The sequence below is a fragment of the Mytilus californianus genome, unplaced genomic scaffold (assembly GCF_021869535.1).
Source record: "Mytilus californianus isolate M0D057914Y unplaced genomic scaffold, xbMytCali1.0.p SCAF_10, whole genome shotgun sequence".
Classification (NCBI taxonomy): Eukaryota; Metazoa; Mollusca; class Bivalvia; order Mytilida; family Mytilidae; genus Mytilus; species Mytilus californianus.
In genome coordinates this window covers 73,781,815-73,800,334 of record NW_026262582.1, presented here as the reverse complement: position 1 = coordinate 73,800,334, position 18,520 = coordinate 73,781,815, and the positions used below count along the sequence as shown (strand labels likewise).

The 18,520-nt window shown below is 32.0% G+C and overlaps 1 protein-coding gene across 12 annotated transcripts in view; it reads left to right on the top strand.

Moving 5' to 3' along the window:
- LOC127718513 (uncharacterized) overlaps positions 1-18,520 on the top strand; it is a 150,120-nt gene that overhangs the window by 95,003 nt on the left and 36,597 nt on the right. For all 12 annotated transcript variants that reach the window (XM_052224571.1, XM_052224576.1, XM_052224569.1 and 9 more), the window contains 11 exons: positions 873-1,436; positions 4,734-4,790; positions 7,211-7,252; positions 7,902-8,468; positions 10,595-10,648; positions 11,378-11,428; positions 12,079-12,129; positions 13,159-13,209; positions 14,061-14,111; positions 15,688-15,741; positions 17,663-18,067. In XM_052224571.1, coding sequence (XP_052080531.1) covers positions 873-1,436; positions 4,734-4,790; positions 7,211-7,252; positions 7,902-8,468; positions 10,595-10,648; positions 11,378-11,428; positions 12,079-12,129; positions 13,159-13,209; positions 14,061-14,111; positions 15,688-15,741; positions 17,663-18,067 — 1,947 coding nt within the window. The remainder of the gene's footprint in view (positions 1-872; positions 1,437-4,733; positions 4,791-7,210; positions 7,253-7,901; positions 8,469-10,594; positions 10,649-11,377; positions 11,429-12,078; positions 12,130-13,158; positions 13,210-14,060; positions 14,112-15,687; positions 15,742-17,662; positions 18,068-18,520) is intronic.

Below are 18,520 nucleotides of genomic sequence, written 5' to 3'. Positions count from 1 at the left end.
GGCTCTATCAGCCAATGGAACCACTGTTTTGCCATAATTCTGATTTGGTACAGGCATTTTCTAAAGGAAATGGTTGGTTAAATCGGGTTTTATAGCTAGCTAAACCTTCTACTTGTTTGACTGCTGTTATATTGACAAAATTGTGTGAGCACCGTGAACAGACATAATAGGTTAATATGAAGGGTAACTATGTCTTGTATAGCTATCATCTACAAATTCTTATATTGTAACCTTCTGTGGATTCCTTTCATGTTTTCATGGAACAGCAACTGGGTTCCGAAAACACATTATTTGATAAATCACATAACAATGGCAATATCAATGAACTCCATGTACTGTTAATTTGGCTATTGTATGTACAACTAAATTTGCATGGAAATATATCTTTTATTAACAAGAATGACATAATTTTAAACACATTACCCTAACCATATGTGTTCTGTTATTTGATGGGATTAGTAATATTTTTGCCACAGATTGTTTTCCCTTATGTGATTAAGTTACTTCCTGCTGAACCCACTGGTCTATATACAAAACATCGGCCAAGAAATCATTAAGAACAGCTTGGGTTAATCACCATTTTGGACAAAACTCTGACCCCTTTTTTGGCCAAGCATTTTCGCATAATAATTAAGGGCTATTTTTTTATTCACCCTTTTCTGTAATAACTTATAATAATGTCCATAAAAAAAATTTGGTTTTTACATCTTTTGTGACATAATTCTTTTTTAAAACCAAAATTTGGAAATAATTTTATAATGATTAAGATTAATTGTGATTCTAAATTTTCAAGATATGTGTATGTATAATACATATATATTTTTGCATAAAAGGACATGTCTAGACAGTTTAATTTTGTCTTTCCAAAACAGATTGTGGCCTGTCTAAGACTGATTTGGTGATTGTATTGGATGCTTCTACAAGTGTGGGAGAGGATAATTTTAAAAAGATGCTAGAGTTCTGTAAAGATTTCTTGGCCAATGCTGATATCGACTCTGGCAATGTCCATGCTGGAATCTTAAGTTACAGTACCAGTGTCAAGATAGAGTTCCAGATTGGTGCCCATACAACAACTGCAGATATCAGAAATGCAATTGATGGAATTAAATATGCGTACGGCAGTACCAACACTGCTGATGCTATTGAAACAATGGCTTCAAAAATGTTTGGTACATCAGCAGATCGTTCAGATGCTCCCAACATTGGTATAATTGTGACTGATGGTGTGTCTAATATAAACTCTAGAAGGACCATTCCCGAAGCTGAGGAGGCTAGAAGAAAAGGAATTCATATTTACTCTATTGGTATTGGGTTGACAGACACTAAAGAGGTCTTTGCTATAGCCACACCACCACATGAGGAGAACAGCTTTAATGTACAGAGTTTTGATGAATTACGTGGACTCGATCAGAAGATTTTCTCCTCAATTTGCCCAGGTAGGTAGAAGTTGATTTTAGGTATTTTGTGTTAGACACTAAATTCACAATATTATTGCACTTCACTATAACATCATACATTATTTTAATAAATCATTCACCTTATTAAAAAATACCATTGAAAGACTATTATTATTAACTGACTTAGATCAGCAAATGTGATGGTATTGTCAACATTAGTTTTCAAGCTAAACTAGAAGAAATATTTGTTGTACATAATCATCACTTTAATCATAACTTTGACATTTTTGGTAATTGATAATAAATTATGGACAACTGTAAACTCGTGGTCATATTTTAGAACAAATAGCTAAGAATACAATGTATTTATGGTGATCATCAATTACAAAATGTATGTGTTTAAGAGGGTTTGGATGTGATTTACAGAATAGAGAATAAAGGGCAAAAAAAAAATACAGAATAGAGAATGATAGGCAAAAATAATTAAAGAATGGAGAATAATTGGGTTCATAAATATAAAGAATAGAGAATATTTGGCAAAAAAAAAGAGAGAATAGAGAAAAATTGCGTAAAAAATTGAAGAATACAGAAATGAAGATCACCAATCCAGATCCTTGTTTAAGGTTCCTTCCTTTAAATTAAAGGATTGTTTAGTCGAATATTTTTAGATTAAATCTTAAAAAATATTTTATTTTCACTAAGTCTGGTTTATGTATTAAACAAACATCTTTACTGGAAGACTCTGGCATTTGCATTTTTTTTATCAAATAGATTATGTTTTACATGTTTTAATCACTTCTGTATTTTGATGATATTTGTAATTTATATGTTGGTGAAAAGTTTTAATTAGAAATCATCATAAAAACGTTAGGTTAGTGCCCAAAAATTAGGGGTGGTCATGAAACCCTTAACACATATCAAAGGATTAGGAAATTTCCATGGTATTTTTTAACATCATGATGCAAATACAGTGATAATGGTGCAAGGGCTTTTAATGTTTATATGTATCCTATATATCTGCAGGACATTTATAAAATTAACAGTCAACATATATGTAAAATTATCTACATTAAAATAATTAACACCTTTTATATTTATGTTGGCAAATGGTGTATATATTACACGTATTATATATATATACATGTGAGCAGTGAGTACATAATGAAAATTAAGTTTGGTTTCCACTTTCGTTTTAAGACCCTTAGAAGGAGAAAATTTTGAGGTTTTTTATAAATTTTATATTTTTTTTTAAATTTTGAGTTATATAAATACTTTTAATATGTTTAAGCTTAAGACTGTCAGGTATCAAATCAACCAAATGAAAATAAGAGCTAAAATTTGTTTTAAAATTTGAATCTGATCTGGCAATTTTTTGAAATTGGATATGATCATAGAAATTTGTCCTAATCACAATATCGATTCTGCTTTCTGTCTAAGACATTTTTTTGTTGACAATGTTTTGATTCTGCATATTTCATAAGAAAGGGAAACTAACATTTTTTTCATTGTGGCCTTGCTATGACAATTCAACCTAATAAGCATCCTTCCTCAGTGTTCAGTAAGATAGATTGTCTCCTCCCCCAAAATTTTTATTTCATTGCAATTTAAGGAATAATTTCTATTTTAGGTAACTATATTGTTATACTGTTTGGTTGTTCTTACATCTACTTGTTAAACAGTATTTAATTAAGATTAATAAACAAATCTGATTTTTTTTTTTAGAGTGTAGTGATATCTATTGTAGTTCATGGATTATTGGACTACTACCCCTGGTCAATTATCCTAGGAGTCCAATACTGTATTACACTAGAGTTACTTAGTAGAGTACATAACATAAACAGTAACAATAGCACACCATTTGTTTTAGCTATTTAAATCTGGAAAATTTTTAGATGAGCTTTTTTATAATATGAATATTCCAAAGATGCTTATTAGGTTTAATGAATTTTATAGATATATAAAGCTCTGTCAAGGAACTCATTTCTGGACACCAGAGTCTGACACTTAATTAATTTTCCCTTCTTGGAAGTAGTATTAGTACACTGTGTTTATACCTTATCTCCTTATTAGTATATCAAGTTAATAGAAGTAAAAAAAATGATATGTAAACAAACATTTCAAGTATTGGAAATATGTAAAGAAAGCTAACCCTTGAATTTTATTCCCCAGAATGCCTGTTGCATTACTGTGTTCACTAATTGATATTTAGGCCTAATGTTGACAGATTGACCTATATATATTCTTATTGAAATCAGATCTTTTACTTTGCTGTGCTTCATTTGTTTTACACAAATTATGTAGTGCAAAGTTAAAGATCTGATTTTAATCAGAATAACCTAACTATTAAACACTGTCTGTAACTATATGAAGATTAATTACAAGTTTGTTAGAAGCAAAATCAAAAGATGTCATGAATAGTTAAGAATATTTTATAAACCAAAAAGAAGGGTTCATATATATCAGAACTGACATTAAGCTGGCCAGTACAGCCAGTCGAAGTGAATATCTTAATGTCCATCTAAAATGTGCCTGCTCTTTATGTAGTACTACAAAATCTAATTCTAAATTTACTGGTCCATTTGGCCAGGATTTAAATAGCTTTCACTTGCCCACCTAAAAATTATTAGCTAGTGCTTAAATCGACCCTTGCACATATTTGATATAAATATAAATTTCTGTCTGTTCATTTGGCCAGGGTTTTTAATTTGTTGATTTACGGGTCTGCCGACCCAATATTTTTGATTTTCAGAATTTTTTTTTTAGAAAAATTGACATTTAATGCTTTTTTTATTCCTGCTGACCATAGCAAACACAATGTTGTTTGCACAAATAATTATGCAGAACGAACCCTATTTTAAAAACCAATTTGGATTTAAAACGGGATTGCCTGAAAAAGGATGAAACCGATATCTTCGTCTTTAAGGTGAACAGGTCAGGTCTACTTCATTTGTGACTGAGATGGTAGTGTTATTTTTGCCATGGTGAAAAGTTTATATATTTCACATGTTTTTGTGCTTGAAGTTTGTTGTTCAGAAGTTTTCTAAAAGTTGATAAAAAGCAACATGTAAGGTATTTTTTTTTTCGACCCGACCGACCCAATTTTTTCCCATAAAAAATCCTGAAAACAACAAATAAAAAAATTCCTGGTCTTGCTGTGAACCTGTACTACTTCCTTGCAAGCAAGCAAAAACCCTGTATTAAATTGCTATTAAAGTAAGACTGGTGATTCTAGAATTGAGATTTTGGGTAAAGAGCTATGGTGGGTATACTATGGTGTAAATATATTATGTGTTTGTTGTCTAATGTCTTGTTTTTTGTCTATATGTTATCACATAGGCAGGTCTACTGCTGCTGCTCTTACTACAACAAAAGTAACACCTAGACCAGAGAGAGGTTTGTATTTCTGTTTGAGAAAAATGTTTTAGTGGTATGGTTTTTTGTTTGACAATGCTATGTTCTAGTTTTCTGTTTTGAACCATTTAAGGGACATTGTATGAGCCTATTTTACCTAAGTTTTTATTGAATTTTAGACTTTTGGATTAAGATTTCCATTTATGTCTCTGTTTTAAACTTGAGGTAAAACAAAATTGAAAACAGGTAGTTTCCAACCAAGGACATCACAATAAATGCAGTTTTGAATTCATGGAAAAACCTATGTAGAAAAATTGGAATTATGCTATCTTTCAACATGTTCAACCATCAAATCACTGAACATTCATAATTTTCAAAGATCGTACAAATATAAACTTTGCTCAAACTTAAAGTAACTATACATGAATATTTAAGACATAAACTGGAACAACTGTTACTTTTATCGTAATCTCAGGTATGAATTGAACAATATGTAGAATAATTATATGAATAGAATATGGCCCTTTACATTATTGTAAAAACCAAACATTTTGGTGTCGCGAACGAACAAGCACTTCTATTTTGAGTCTCACCACTTCTTCCTATCAGTTTCAAAAAGAGAAGTCACTTCTAGAAGTGAGAACACTAGACATAGACACATTTGCACACGTATAACATATACATAGATTAACAGGTATATTACAAAAAGGAAAGACAACACCTTTATAACGTGACAAATGACATTGAAAAAAATACTATTTATTTTTTTTTACACCAAATGTGATGCTGTCCGAAATTTCTGGGGAGAACACTGATTAAAAAGTCTTGTAGATTATATTTGCAAAAAAAATACCTTGATTTTGTAGTACTTCTGTTTTCTAAATTAAATTTAGCTCCTAGCGCAACTCTTCTTTTGATCTTCAATTTTTGAAGATGTAACCAGCAATCCTTGTCAATTGAGATCATAGTTGAATGCACTATACAACAAGAAGGGTTGGAATTTCTCACAACTTCAGTATTGACAGGGTAGTGTTCACTGAAGGTGAACTTCTTGAACCTTTCGTCCAGTGAGGTCCTATACAGTTAGAAATATATTGGCATTAGACTTCTTTAATAAAACATGTGTTGCATGCAGGTTTATTGTCTTCAAAATGATTAAATAATAAAGAACATTGGTTTGATATTGTGTGTGTGTGTGTTTTGACAATAATTAGGGCCCCGCCGAATGGCGCACGACCTATAGTGATCAGTCTGTCCGTCCGTCCTTAACAAATTGTGCCCACTCTATATCTAGAGAACTGTTATGATTTCAAAGTTTATACTTAACATGTATATTAACCAACACCAGAGGGTGTGTCATAATGTATGTACAACTTCCTAGGTCAAAGGTCAAGGTCAAAAACTTTGGTTTTAGTTGACAACCCCATGTCCTATGGTAAAGATGGTGTCCGCTCTACATCTAGAGAACCGTTATGATTTCAAAGTTTATACTTGAAATGTATATTAACCAACACCAGAGGGTGTGTCATAATGTATGTACAACTTCCTAGGTCAAAGGTCAAGGTCAAAAACTTTGGTTTTAGTTGACAACTCTATGTCCTATGGTAAAGATCGTGTCCGGTCTATATCTTGAGAACCGTTATGATTTTAATGTTTATACTTGACATGTATATAAACCAACACCAGAGGGTGTGTCATAATTTATGTACAACTTCCGAGGTCACAGGTCAAGGTCATAAACTTCGGTTTCAATTGACAACCCCATATCCAATGATAAAGATACAAATTTTTTACCACACATTATTCACAGCGGGGCCCACAGAGTTGGCTCCCATCTCAATGATATCTAGTTTCTTTTTGATGGCAGAATTAGAGGAGTTGATATGAGGAAAAACATTTCTAACAGTTTGCATGATATTTTCTGTTATTGCTCTTGAGTAATTATATAACATAGAGGTTCTTTTCAGCTTTTCATTTTGAGCTTAGAAGAGGATAACTTACTAAAAATATTATGTCCCAGGTTTAAGATGAAAAAATGGGAAGATAAATTATGAAAAGTTTGTTTTGTTTATTTTTGAAAACATTTATTTTGACTAATCAAATAAAAACAGTTCAATTAAAAATTGTTCAGAAGAGAAGTCTAACGGCCATTATAATAAGTTGTTTTTTTAATTGATTTACAAAGAAACATGTGCACAGTGACCTAAGAAATGTTGGCCAAAGGAAAATAACTTTTACTTAAATTAAGTCAATAGGGTTATTATTTTTGTAAATGTTCAATTTTCTAGTTGTTTATATAGTATGTACTGTTATTTGCTGCAAATTGACTACATATTTTATAATAAACATTAAAATCATTCAGAGTAAAATGAAATAAAGTAATGACTAGAATGAAAAACCATAGAAATTGGCCAAATTATATATTACATTTTATAACTTTAATAATTCTCTTTCTTCTGCAGTTACTACTGCTGTCCCAATCAACATATTTCCAACAACTGAGGGTAAGTTATTTCTTGTTTGAAGTTTTTGTACTAGAATAGAAGTGTATTGAACAAAAAGTGAACAAGTATGCATATTGTTATTTCTGTTTTCTGTTTTCTGTTTCTTCATTTTTCATTTCTGTTTAGCAGTAAGATAGTTGGAAAAAGTGAAAGATTTGAAATGTGAACGTGTTTTTGAAAAATTACATAAGAAGATATGAAAATAAAAAGATGTGGTAAAAATACTAAGCTTCTTAGTTAACTTTGTAAACCAACTTTTTTTATACCTTTAGCTTTTTCTACCCAACATCATGGCAAATTTTTGTCATGTAGATAATTTTGTAATTTTGTACAAGTATTACAGAGAAGATCCTATTACGAAGAAGATCCAAGTTAAAAATATTAGCAATGGTATACTGTGGATTCATTTATTTTTCGTGGATTGAGGAACAAATTGTATTTTTTCATAGATATTTGATTTCGTGGTTTTGTTAAAGTCTGTACACAATTTAAACTTATAGAAAATTTGTATTTTTGTTGCTCACTTGAAGATACCAATGAAATGCACAAAAACTGGTCTTCTACAAATAATAATGGTCCACATTATATAAGTACAATAACTGTAAATGTAGTACAATTGCATAAATAAATAGATTTTATCTTTTAACAGGATGTGGTCTGGCTAAGGTTGACTTAGTTATAATCCTGGATTCCTCCACCAGTGTGGGAGAAGGAAATTACGACAAGATGCTACAATTCACCAAAGATCTCCTGGCTAACTCTGATATCGATAATGGAAATGTACGCGTTGGAGTGGTCAGTTATAGTACAGCAGTCTCGGTACATTTCCAGTTGAAAGATTATAGAACCAAAAATGATGTATTTAATGCTATTGACAAAATCAATTATATATATGGTAGCACAAATACAGCCGATGCTATCCGTTCGATGCGAGCCGATATGTTCACTGTAGGAAATGGGGATAGATCAGATGTGAAGAACATCGGTATAATTATCACTGATGGTGTTTCCAATATCAATTCACGAAGGACAATACCTGAAGCAGAGAAAGCAAGAGATGAGGGAATTCAAATCTATGCCATTGGTATTGGTTTGTCTGATGTAAGGGAGTTGAATGCTATGGCTTCTGTACCAGCTAAAGATAATACATTCAATGTCAAGAGCTTTGATGAATTGAAAGGTCTTGACCAGAAAATATTCTCATCAATATGTCCAGGTATGTAAAAACGTAGATTTAGGATTTTAAAAAATATCGGGGGAGACTACTCAGTAGATTTGGTCATTTCCACTTGTACACAGTAGAGAAAGCACTGTGAGGGCAAACCTTCTACAAGTTTCCCTGTGCTTATTTTTTAGATTGGACATACAATTTCTTTTTTTCATCATAAGAATTGAACCTTATAAAATACATAGGAAAATTAGGTTAAGGATGTACTTAGGTCAGGTTTTGGAATTTTTGTCAGATGTTTTGGACTCCTTGGTTTTTTCCCTTCGATACAGGGTAAAAAAATTACCCCATAACACCCATTTTCCTTTTCATATAAGACTTCAATATAGCTCATAATAGGTCATTTACCAAAATTTAAGCAGATTCTAGATTTCTGTTCTTTCGATTTGAGACCCAAATAATACCAGTGCAAATATAAGGTAAAAGTCAGAGTCAGCCTTTTCCTGCAATTTTAAAAAAAGTAAATATCTCGAAAAGGAGCTCCATAACCTATCAATATTTTTTTAGCTTATTTCGTTCCTTAACTAATGCTCTTCTGACTTATAGTATCAATTTTAAATTCTAGATATTTTTAATTTCACCTAAGTACATCCTTAAGCTTTTGATTTAAATGTTCTTAATAAATCAGGGAAGATTACTCATGAAAATTTTGCACAGTGAGTGCAAATTTTCTAGAAAGTCCCATGTACCTAGTCTCTACATTGAATATGTCATTTCTTTTTCATAATAAGAATTGAACCTTATGAAATACATAGGAAAATTAAAGTATTACCTATTGATTGAAATATTCTTAAATAAATTTATTATTATGTTGAGCTGGCAGAAGTGGGCTGCACAGGTAGAAATCTGCATGAGCTGAGATGTACTTTAATTTGTCTTCAGCTATATAAATTGCCACTACCCCATCCATTTACAAAAACAATTGACAAAAGCATAAAACTTATTTATTTTATCATATATTAAATTCCATATAACTAAAAAGAAACTTTCTACTAATTAAGTGGGCAGCTTATTTGTTATATATATATATGCATACTTGCTCATCATATAAGTATATTGTATTAATTTATATATTCTTGCTGTTATTGGTTAAGAATCCAAGGTAATTTTTTTAAGTTTTTTTGGCGATTATATACTTGCAAACATTACAATCAGATTTTGATATGAGATCCACAATTTCTTTTTCTATTGCTACTTCAAAATAGTTGCCAATTAGGAGATAACTGTGTTGTATTTTAAGCCTTAGATGGCATCAATTGGTGATTTGATGGTGGCAAATTAAGTTTACTGGTATTTGCCACCATCAAATCACCAATTGATGCCGTCGGAGCTTAAAATACAATACAGTTATCTCCATTCTAATGAAACTGACAGAAAAACAACATCAAATCATACATTGAGAATCTGTCATACGTCGTCTACGCTTGCGCATACATTTCGTATCAATTGTGAATTAATGCCATGAAAATTGGTGATGTTATCCAATCAAAATGAACGTTACAAACTTATGTTGCATTAGAATGTATGTTTGTATGTTGTAAGCAGCAGGTGCCATAAGTGAAGCCTCCTTGCTGCCACTTTTTGTGGTGTTCATGCTGCTATGTCTTAAATTTAAATGTGTATGCATTGGTGTCTCATGTTTGTCTTTTATGCTTTTGCTAAATTTGAAATCTGTCCTTTGACTCTTTATTACCATCATGATATCTTATTCATTATATGACATGTAAAACAATTTACTATTAGATCCAATAACAACATAAATATTTTATTTATATACAAAGAGTTGCGTAAAGGGGGGTATCTACACGGAAGAACGCGAAATAAAATTGCCATTTCACGATGAACCAACAATTAAAAATTTCTTGCACGTTGATCTTTTTACCGATTTCACGAAACACAGTGAATAATGAACCTTTCCCTTTACCACCCTCTACAAATAAGGAGATTGTAACCAATATAAATGTTTACATGATATATTTTTACTCTTTATGTCAAGAGTTGGATTACATATTGTCATTTATTATAATCATGCTGTGCTTTTTATGTTTCAATATATATGCTGTCTGTTGATCATTGCATTGTTCTGTCTATATGTGTATATTCTGTGTGGACAGGGGATTTACCAACAAGACGACCAAGAACTACTCCTAGCCCTACAACAACTACAGGTAAATCACTAAGCTAGAAACGTTTGATAGCATAAACCAAATCCTTATGGATGATTGCCAGTAAACCATTTTCAAGTTTTTGAACTTGAAAAGCATTAACTTTTTTACACATGGCCTTTTCATGTCAAATCATTGCTTTGTATGTATCAATATATATATTCTTTCATGTGTTCTGTCTATATGTGTATATTCTGTGTGGGATAGGATTACTAAAAGAGCAACCAAGAAATACCACTCTCACCACAAACACTACTGGTAATTCATCAAACTAGAAACCTGAAAAATGGAAGTCCAACCACAATATTGACCTTGCGATTGAAATGATAAAGTAAGAAATTATAGTATGATTGCCAGTGAAACAACTTTCTTCTAAAAGACTAAAAGAAAAGTATGAAATTTAAAAACTATAGGAACTGCAGGAGCCGATCCCACCCTTCCAAAGAAGCAATACATACTTTTAGCTAATATCAATGATTTAAAAGAAAAAATTATGTTGCACCCACAGACTACCACTGGACTACAGACTCCTGGCTTGGGATATGCATGTAAATATTGTGACTGGCCAAAACATGATTCAGCTGGCTCATCACCCCCTCACTTGGTCTCCATGTCAAAAGCTATGTAGTATATTGTCATTTAATAATCATTGCTTTATATATATCAATATATATGCTTTTCTGTAAATGTATTGTATTGTATTGTCTATATGAATATATTCTGTGTGGATAGGGGTTCCACGACCAAGACCACCAAGAACTACTCCTAGCACTACAACAAGAGGTAAATCCCAACCATAATATTAATAATGAATGATTGCAAGTATAGTTTGATAACCTGAAAAACAACACAATTTTTTCTTGGCCTTTACATATCAAAAGCTATAATACATTGTCATTTATTAATCATTGCTTTGTGTGTTTCAATATATATCCTTCCTTTTGTTCTGTCTGTATGTGTATATTCTGTGTGGGATGAGGTTACTGATAAAGCGACTAAGAAAAATCACACACTACAACTACAGGTTAATCAACAATCTCAAAACTTGAAAAATGATGTTGAACCACAATATTTACCTTGCAATTGCAATATAGAAGTTAAAGTATTCACCAAAAGACCAAAGGAAAAGTATTGAACTTAAAACGTATAGGATCTACAATTAGCAAAATAACTTTTATATCATTAATTTAAGAAAATTCATTTGGCACCTAAAGACTACCTCTGGACTATAGGGTCCTGGTTTAGGACATGCATGTAAAGATTGTGACTGGCTAAAGTTTCAGCTGACTCTACCCCCTCTCTTGGTTTCCATGTCAAAAGCTATGTAGTATAATTATCCGTTGCTAATCATTGCTTTATATGTAACACTATGTATGCTTGTCTGTTAATGTATTGTATTGTATTGTCTATATGTGTATATTATGTGTGGATAGGGGTTCCACGACCAAGACTACCAAGAACTACTCCTAGCACTACAACAAGAGGTAAATCCTTAAACTACAAACCTGAAAAATTAATTCCTACCACAATATTTACCTTCTGATTGCAATACAAAAGTAAGGGGTAATATTATGATTGCTGAGGAAACAACTATCAAACAAAAGACCAAAGTTAAAAATTAAGCTCAGCGTTCTCAAAATCTTGTTTATTATGGTGGTTATTCATATCACCAAGACTACAAATCTGGTGATCCTGTATTTGCAGTTAAATTCTGGCTTTCAATTATCTCCATACATATGGGTATTTTTCTTATACTGTACTGCAAAACCACTATCCCAGGTGAGGGGGAGGGTTTGGCGTCATCAAACTAGTTTAACCCCGCCACATTCTGTATGTGCCTGTCCCAAGTCAGGAGTCTGTAATTCAGTGGTTGTCGGTTGTTGCTGTATATCATTTTTTTGTTTGTTCATTGTTTTGTACATAAATCAAGCCGTAAGCTTTCTTGTTTAAATTGTTTACTTTTGTCCTTTCGGGTCTCTTATAGCTGACTATGAGGGTTGGGTTTTGCTCATTGTTGAAGGCTGTACGGTGACCTATGATTGTAAATTTCTATGTCCTTTGGTCTATGAAAAAGATTAGGCCAATTTGCACAATAGTTATATGGTTGAATATCAAATATTGAAATAATAGTACCTTTAAATTAAAAACTTCACTAAATACAGGACAGCCTATAAAGAAATACCACTTTAAACTTTTAGTTGGACATCAGGACCATTACTTCACTCAATATTGGCTGACCTACCAGATATTTGGTGGTGGGGACTGCCAATTTTCCAGAACACTGTATAACTACATGTCACTATAAGGTCTTCAGCCATAATAAAAACGCTTCCCTATATACAGAAAGCACTATATACATTAAGCTTATACCATCAAACAAATTTATCTATTTCAAAAGCTATGTAATATATTGTCTACTATAAATAGTCATTGCTTTATATGTATCAATATATACGCTTGTCTGTTAATGTCTTGTATTGTATTGTCTATATGTGTATATTATGTGTGGATAGGGGTTCCACGACCAAGACCACCAAGAACTACTCCTAGCACTACAACAAGAGGTAAATCATTAAATAACACACCTGAAAAATTAATTCCTACCACAATATTTACCTTCTGATTGCAATACAAGAGTGAGGGGTGATATTATGATTGCTGAGGAAACAATTATCAAACAAAAGACCAAAGATAAAAATTAAGCTCAGAGTTCTCAAAATCTTCTTTGGTCTGGTGGTTATTAGGATCACCAAGACTACAAATCTGGTGATCCTGTATGTGCAGTAAAATTCTTGCTATCTATAATTTACATATAAAAATAAGGAGATTTGGTATGAATGCCAAATTAGACAACTATCCATATAAGTTCAAATAAAGTGAATGTAGCAATTATAGGCACTAATACGGCCTTCAACAATGCGAAAAACCCATACCGTATAGTCGGCTATAAAAGGCGTCGTCATACATGTCGGTATGAATAAGATAAGACCAATTTGCAAAATACTTATATGGTTTAATATCAAATATTGAAATACTAGTACCTTTTAATCAAAAACTCCACTAAATACAGGACAGCCTATCAAAAAATACCCACTTTAAACTTTTAGTTGGACATAAGAACCACTACTTCACTCAATATTGGCTGACCTACCAGATTTTTGGAGGTGGGGACAGCCAATTTTTGAGAACACTGTATAACTATATGTCACTATATGGTCTTCAACCATAGTATAAACGCTTCCCTAAAGAAAGCACTATATACTTTAAGCTTATGACCTCAAACAAATATATCTATTTCAAAAGCTATGTAATAAATTGTAAATTAATAGCCATTGCTTTATATGTATCAATATATATGCTTGTCTGTTAATGTATTGTATTGTATTGTCTATATATGTATATTATGTGTGGACAGGGGTTCCACGACCAAGACCACCAAGAACTACTCCTAGCACTACAACAAGAGGTAAATCATTATACTACAAACTTTTGAAACACCTAATCCCAACCATAATGGATGATTGCAAGTATAGTTTTATCAAGTTTTGTAACCTGAATATTTTTTTCTTGGCCTGCTATATAACATATCAAGACTTCAACAAAATTTAAGGAAGTAAGATATATTGATTGCACATGTGGGTCTCTAACATTTAGGTTTTTCAATAGTAAGAATTCTTAAATATCAATAATTTTGTCAAACATGAGAGGAATTTTATTAATCTGAGACATAATTGACAAGATATTTCATGATCAAAAGACAGTACATATCAAGCCAAATTTTTCAACAACAAAATATTTTTCATATTCTACTGATAAATGATAGGGCTTAATGTTTTTGTGTAATAATGAATTTTCCAGACCACTCAATTTTATGAAACTTTTGAAAGCTTTTTAATCATTGAGCAATGAAATACATTTGTTTTTTTCTTCTATCATTTTTCAGTATTTTACTGATGAATAGACTTGTTTTTTTTAGCAGTGAACATTAGGTACTGGCTGGGGTTAAAAAAATATATATCAATAACTTTGTTAAACCTTAATATAATGTTATGAAACTTGGACAAAGGCTAATGTTCAAGATCAAGAAATAGAATCTGAAAAAAGGTTTAAAAAAAAAATTCATGTGTTACTAATATATATGGACTTATAATTAGTTGACACTAAGGTTTTGCATTGACAGCAGCTATTGCATGGGAGACAACAGGTTCAATGGAACCATTTACAGTTTTTTTAATCATTGCTTTTCATATTTCAATATATACGCTGTCTGTTGGTCATTGTTGATGTATTGTATTGTTCTGTCTAAATATATATATTCTGTTGTCAACAAGACAACTCAAGAACAACTCCATGAACTTCACAATTTGTTTTTGAAAAAATGAAGTTCGTCCAGAATATATCTACCGGCGTACTATACACAGCTAAATACGGTATACCTTGTGATTGCAATATAAAAGAGGAAATATCTGGTATGATTGCCTATGAAACATCCACTAAAAGTAGAAATGAAAAGCATTTAACAATTACATGTGCCTTCAACCATGTGCAAAACCTATAACCATAAAAGAAGTTACAATTTATGCTAATAATGAAAAACAATCCGTACAGAAGGCAACCAACAACCACTGGACCACAGTGTCCTAACTTAGTTGAGGCACATTTTTGGTAGTGTTGGTCATCAATTCTTCTGTAATTTTGGTCCTCATTTCAAAAGCTATATATAACATCATCAACACATTTACAAGGATGATTTTTCTCAGTTGTCTAACTTATTTCAGTTATTATTAGTCTTGAAATAAACAAAAATCTGTACTTTGTAAGATCTTTTTGAAAGTGGGGTGGAAGTGTTTTCAGATAAATTTCAAAAACTTTCAATTAATTTTATTTGAGCAAAATCATCCCTGTAGTTTTATAATCATTGCTTTTATATGTAACACTGTATGTGCTTTCCTGTTAATGTACTGTATTGTATTGTAATATATATGCTTATCTGTTACTGTATTGTATTGTATTGTCTATATGAATATATTCTGTGTGGATAGGGGTTCCACGACCAAGACCACCAAGAACTACACCTAGCCCAACAATAACTACAGGTAAATCACACAAACTATTATAAATAACTTGTGAAAAATGGAGTTTGATTGAAATATCAAATTTAAATATCGCATCATTGTGAGGTCAATAATAAAAAAATCGTCTTTGAAACAATTATATCTCATTAACATGGACCAATCTGTATTTTTTTTCATTGACTTGGTGTTTTTAATATGTCTCATTAAATTTTGATTAATTTTATATGAAAAAGTAAATATTTTAAGCATACATTCTTAAGAATATTTCTACACTGCTACTCTTTTGTCTTTTCTCATTGAGTGACCCACACATCCTTTTTCAAACCAAAACCTTGTGACTGTTTATATGTTTGCTAAATAGTAGTTACCCCATTAAAGTCTTTTTATGATAGTAGTGCAGGCATTATGTTTTCTGGAATGTGTGTCCGTTCATTTGTTTGTTCGTTTGTCCTTTCGTTTGTCCTTTTGTTCGTCTGTCCGTTCGTCCGTCTGTCCCGTGTCAGGTTAAAGTTTTTGGTCAAGGTAGTTTATGAAGAAGTTATAGTTGCATTCACTGGTAACTTTGCATACATAGTCAATATGATTGGGACTTTCTAAAAAGTATGGCAAATTTGGGTTTTGGTCCAAATTTTACGGTTCATTGAACATAAAAATGGGATTGTGTGAAACAGCTTTTTTTTATGAAGTTGAAGTCCAATCAACTTAAAACTTAGTACACATGTTTTCTATGATATGATCTTTCTAATTTAAATGCCAAATTAGAGTTTTTACCCCAATTTCACGGTCCACTGAACATAGAAAATGATAGTGCGAGTGGGGCATCCATGTACTATGAACACATTCTTGTCTAAATTTCATTTTGCTGTATAACCAACTCAAATTACCCACAATCCTTTAGGTTCTGTAAATGTCTTACCTGAAGGGAGATAACTCTTGGAAATTCAATAAGTGATGGACAAAGTCTGAAGAAAATATCATTTCTGAGTGTGGATGTGTTCCTCATATTATGATTGTCTTCTTATGTCTTACATGTATTGTAAATATCTGTTCCTTTATCTTTACAGCTGCCCTTACTGCACCCCTCAAATACATTGTAAATATCTGTTCCTTTGTCTTTACAGCTGACATTACAACACCCCCTATAACTGTACCAATGTATTGTAAATATCTGTTCCTTTATCTTTACAGCTGCCCTTACTGCACCCCTCAAATACATTGTAAATATCTGTTCCTTTGTCTTTACAGCTGACATTACAACACCCCCTATAACTGTACCAATGTATTGTAAATATCTGTTCCTTTATCTTTACAGCTGCCCTTACTGCACCCCTCAAATACATTGTAAATATCTGTTCCTTTGTCTTTACAGCTGACATTACAACACCCCTGTAACTATACCAATATATTGTAAATATCTGTTCCTTTTATTCAAAGCTGCCCTTACTACATCCCCTGTAACTTTACCAATGTATTGTAAATATCTGTTCCTTTTATCTTTATATCTACCCTTACTGCACCCCTGTAACTTTACCAATTTATTGTGAAATCTTTACAGCTGCACTTACTGCACCCCTTTAATTATACAAATATATTGTAAATATCTGTTCCTTTTATCTTTATATCTGCCCTTACTGCACCCCTGTAACTTTACCAATTTATTGTGAAATCTTTACAGCTGCTCTTACTGTACCCCTATTATTATACAAATATATTGTAAATATCTGTTCCTTTTATCTTTATACAACTGTCCTTACTACATCCCCTGTAACTATAACAATGTATTGTTAATATCTTCCTTTATCTATACAGATGCCATAATTACATCCCTTATAACTGCCAATGTATTGTAAATTTTTGTTCATTTTTCTTTACAACTTTCCTAATTACACCCCCTTGAACTACACCAATGTGATTGTAAATTTCTGTTCCTTTATCTTTACAGAAGCCATAACTAGACCCGTGGTTACAATACCAACAACCACTGAAGCACCCCATGGATACGATTTGGTTGTTGTCATGGATTCTTCTGTGTCGCAGCAACATTTTGGATGGTTTAAGAATTTCGCCAAAACTTTACCAGACCAACTGGATGTTGATGGGGGAGAATATAGAATTGGACTGATGCGGTACAGTACAACAGGTGACGTCCAGTTCAATCTACAAACTTATGCCAATAACGGCGCTGGATTTAAACGTGCGGTAGACAGGGTGTCATACAGAGGAGGGGAGACCAATACAGATAAGGCCATTGATAAAGCCAGAAAACTTATGTTTAAAAAGAGACGGGGTGATAGAGACTATGCCAGGAACTTTATCTTGTTGTTGACAGATAATGACAAGAGTGCAGGTAATATGTAACAAGCTTTCTAGAATATTTTGTAAATCCTCTGGCATAATTTTCATGAATATAAGGGCTGTTCCATAAAAACATACATGGGACCCAGGGAAGGCACTTCCAAATCTCAACTATGGGTGGGTGTCATCTTTGTTTATGCATAGTGGAAATATAAATGAAATTCTAATTTGCCTCTATAGGTGGTTACCCCATTTTTGAAGTGCCTTCCCTGGGTACCATTTATGTTTTAATGGAACAGCCCTACTCTTTTTATTTAGAGATACTTCTAGAATACACATTTCAATTAAATTTCTTATTTTTAATGCCCAGCTAGTATTTATTCAAATGAACTTATTGCAAAATTCTCTGATCTGTTTTTATTTTGCTGTTGTCCTTTTATACTGCAGTGGATCACTTCCTGTGTGATTTTTGTACAATACTAGGAAATACCAGTTTCAGTGGATT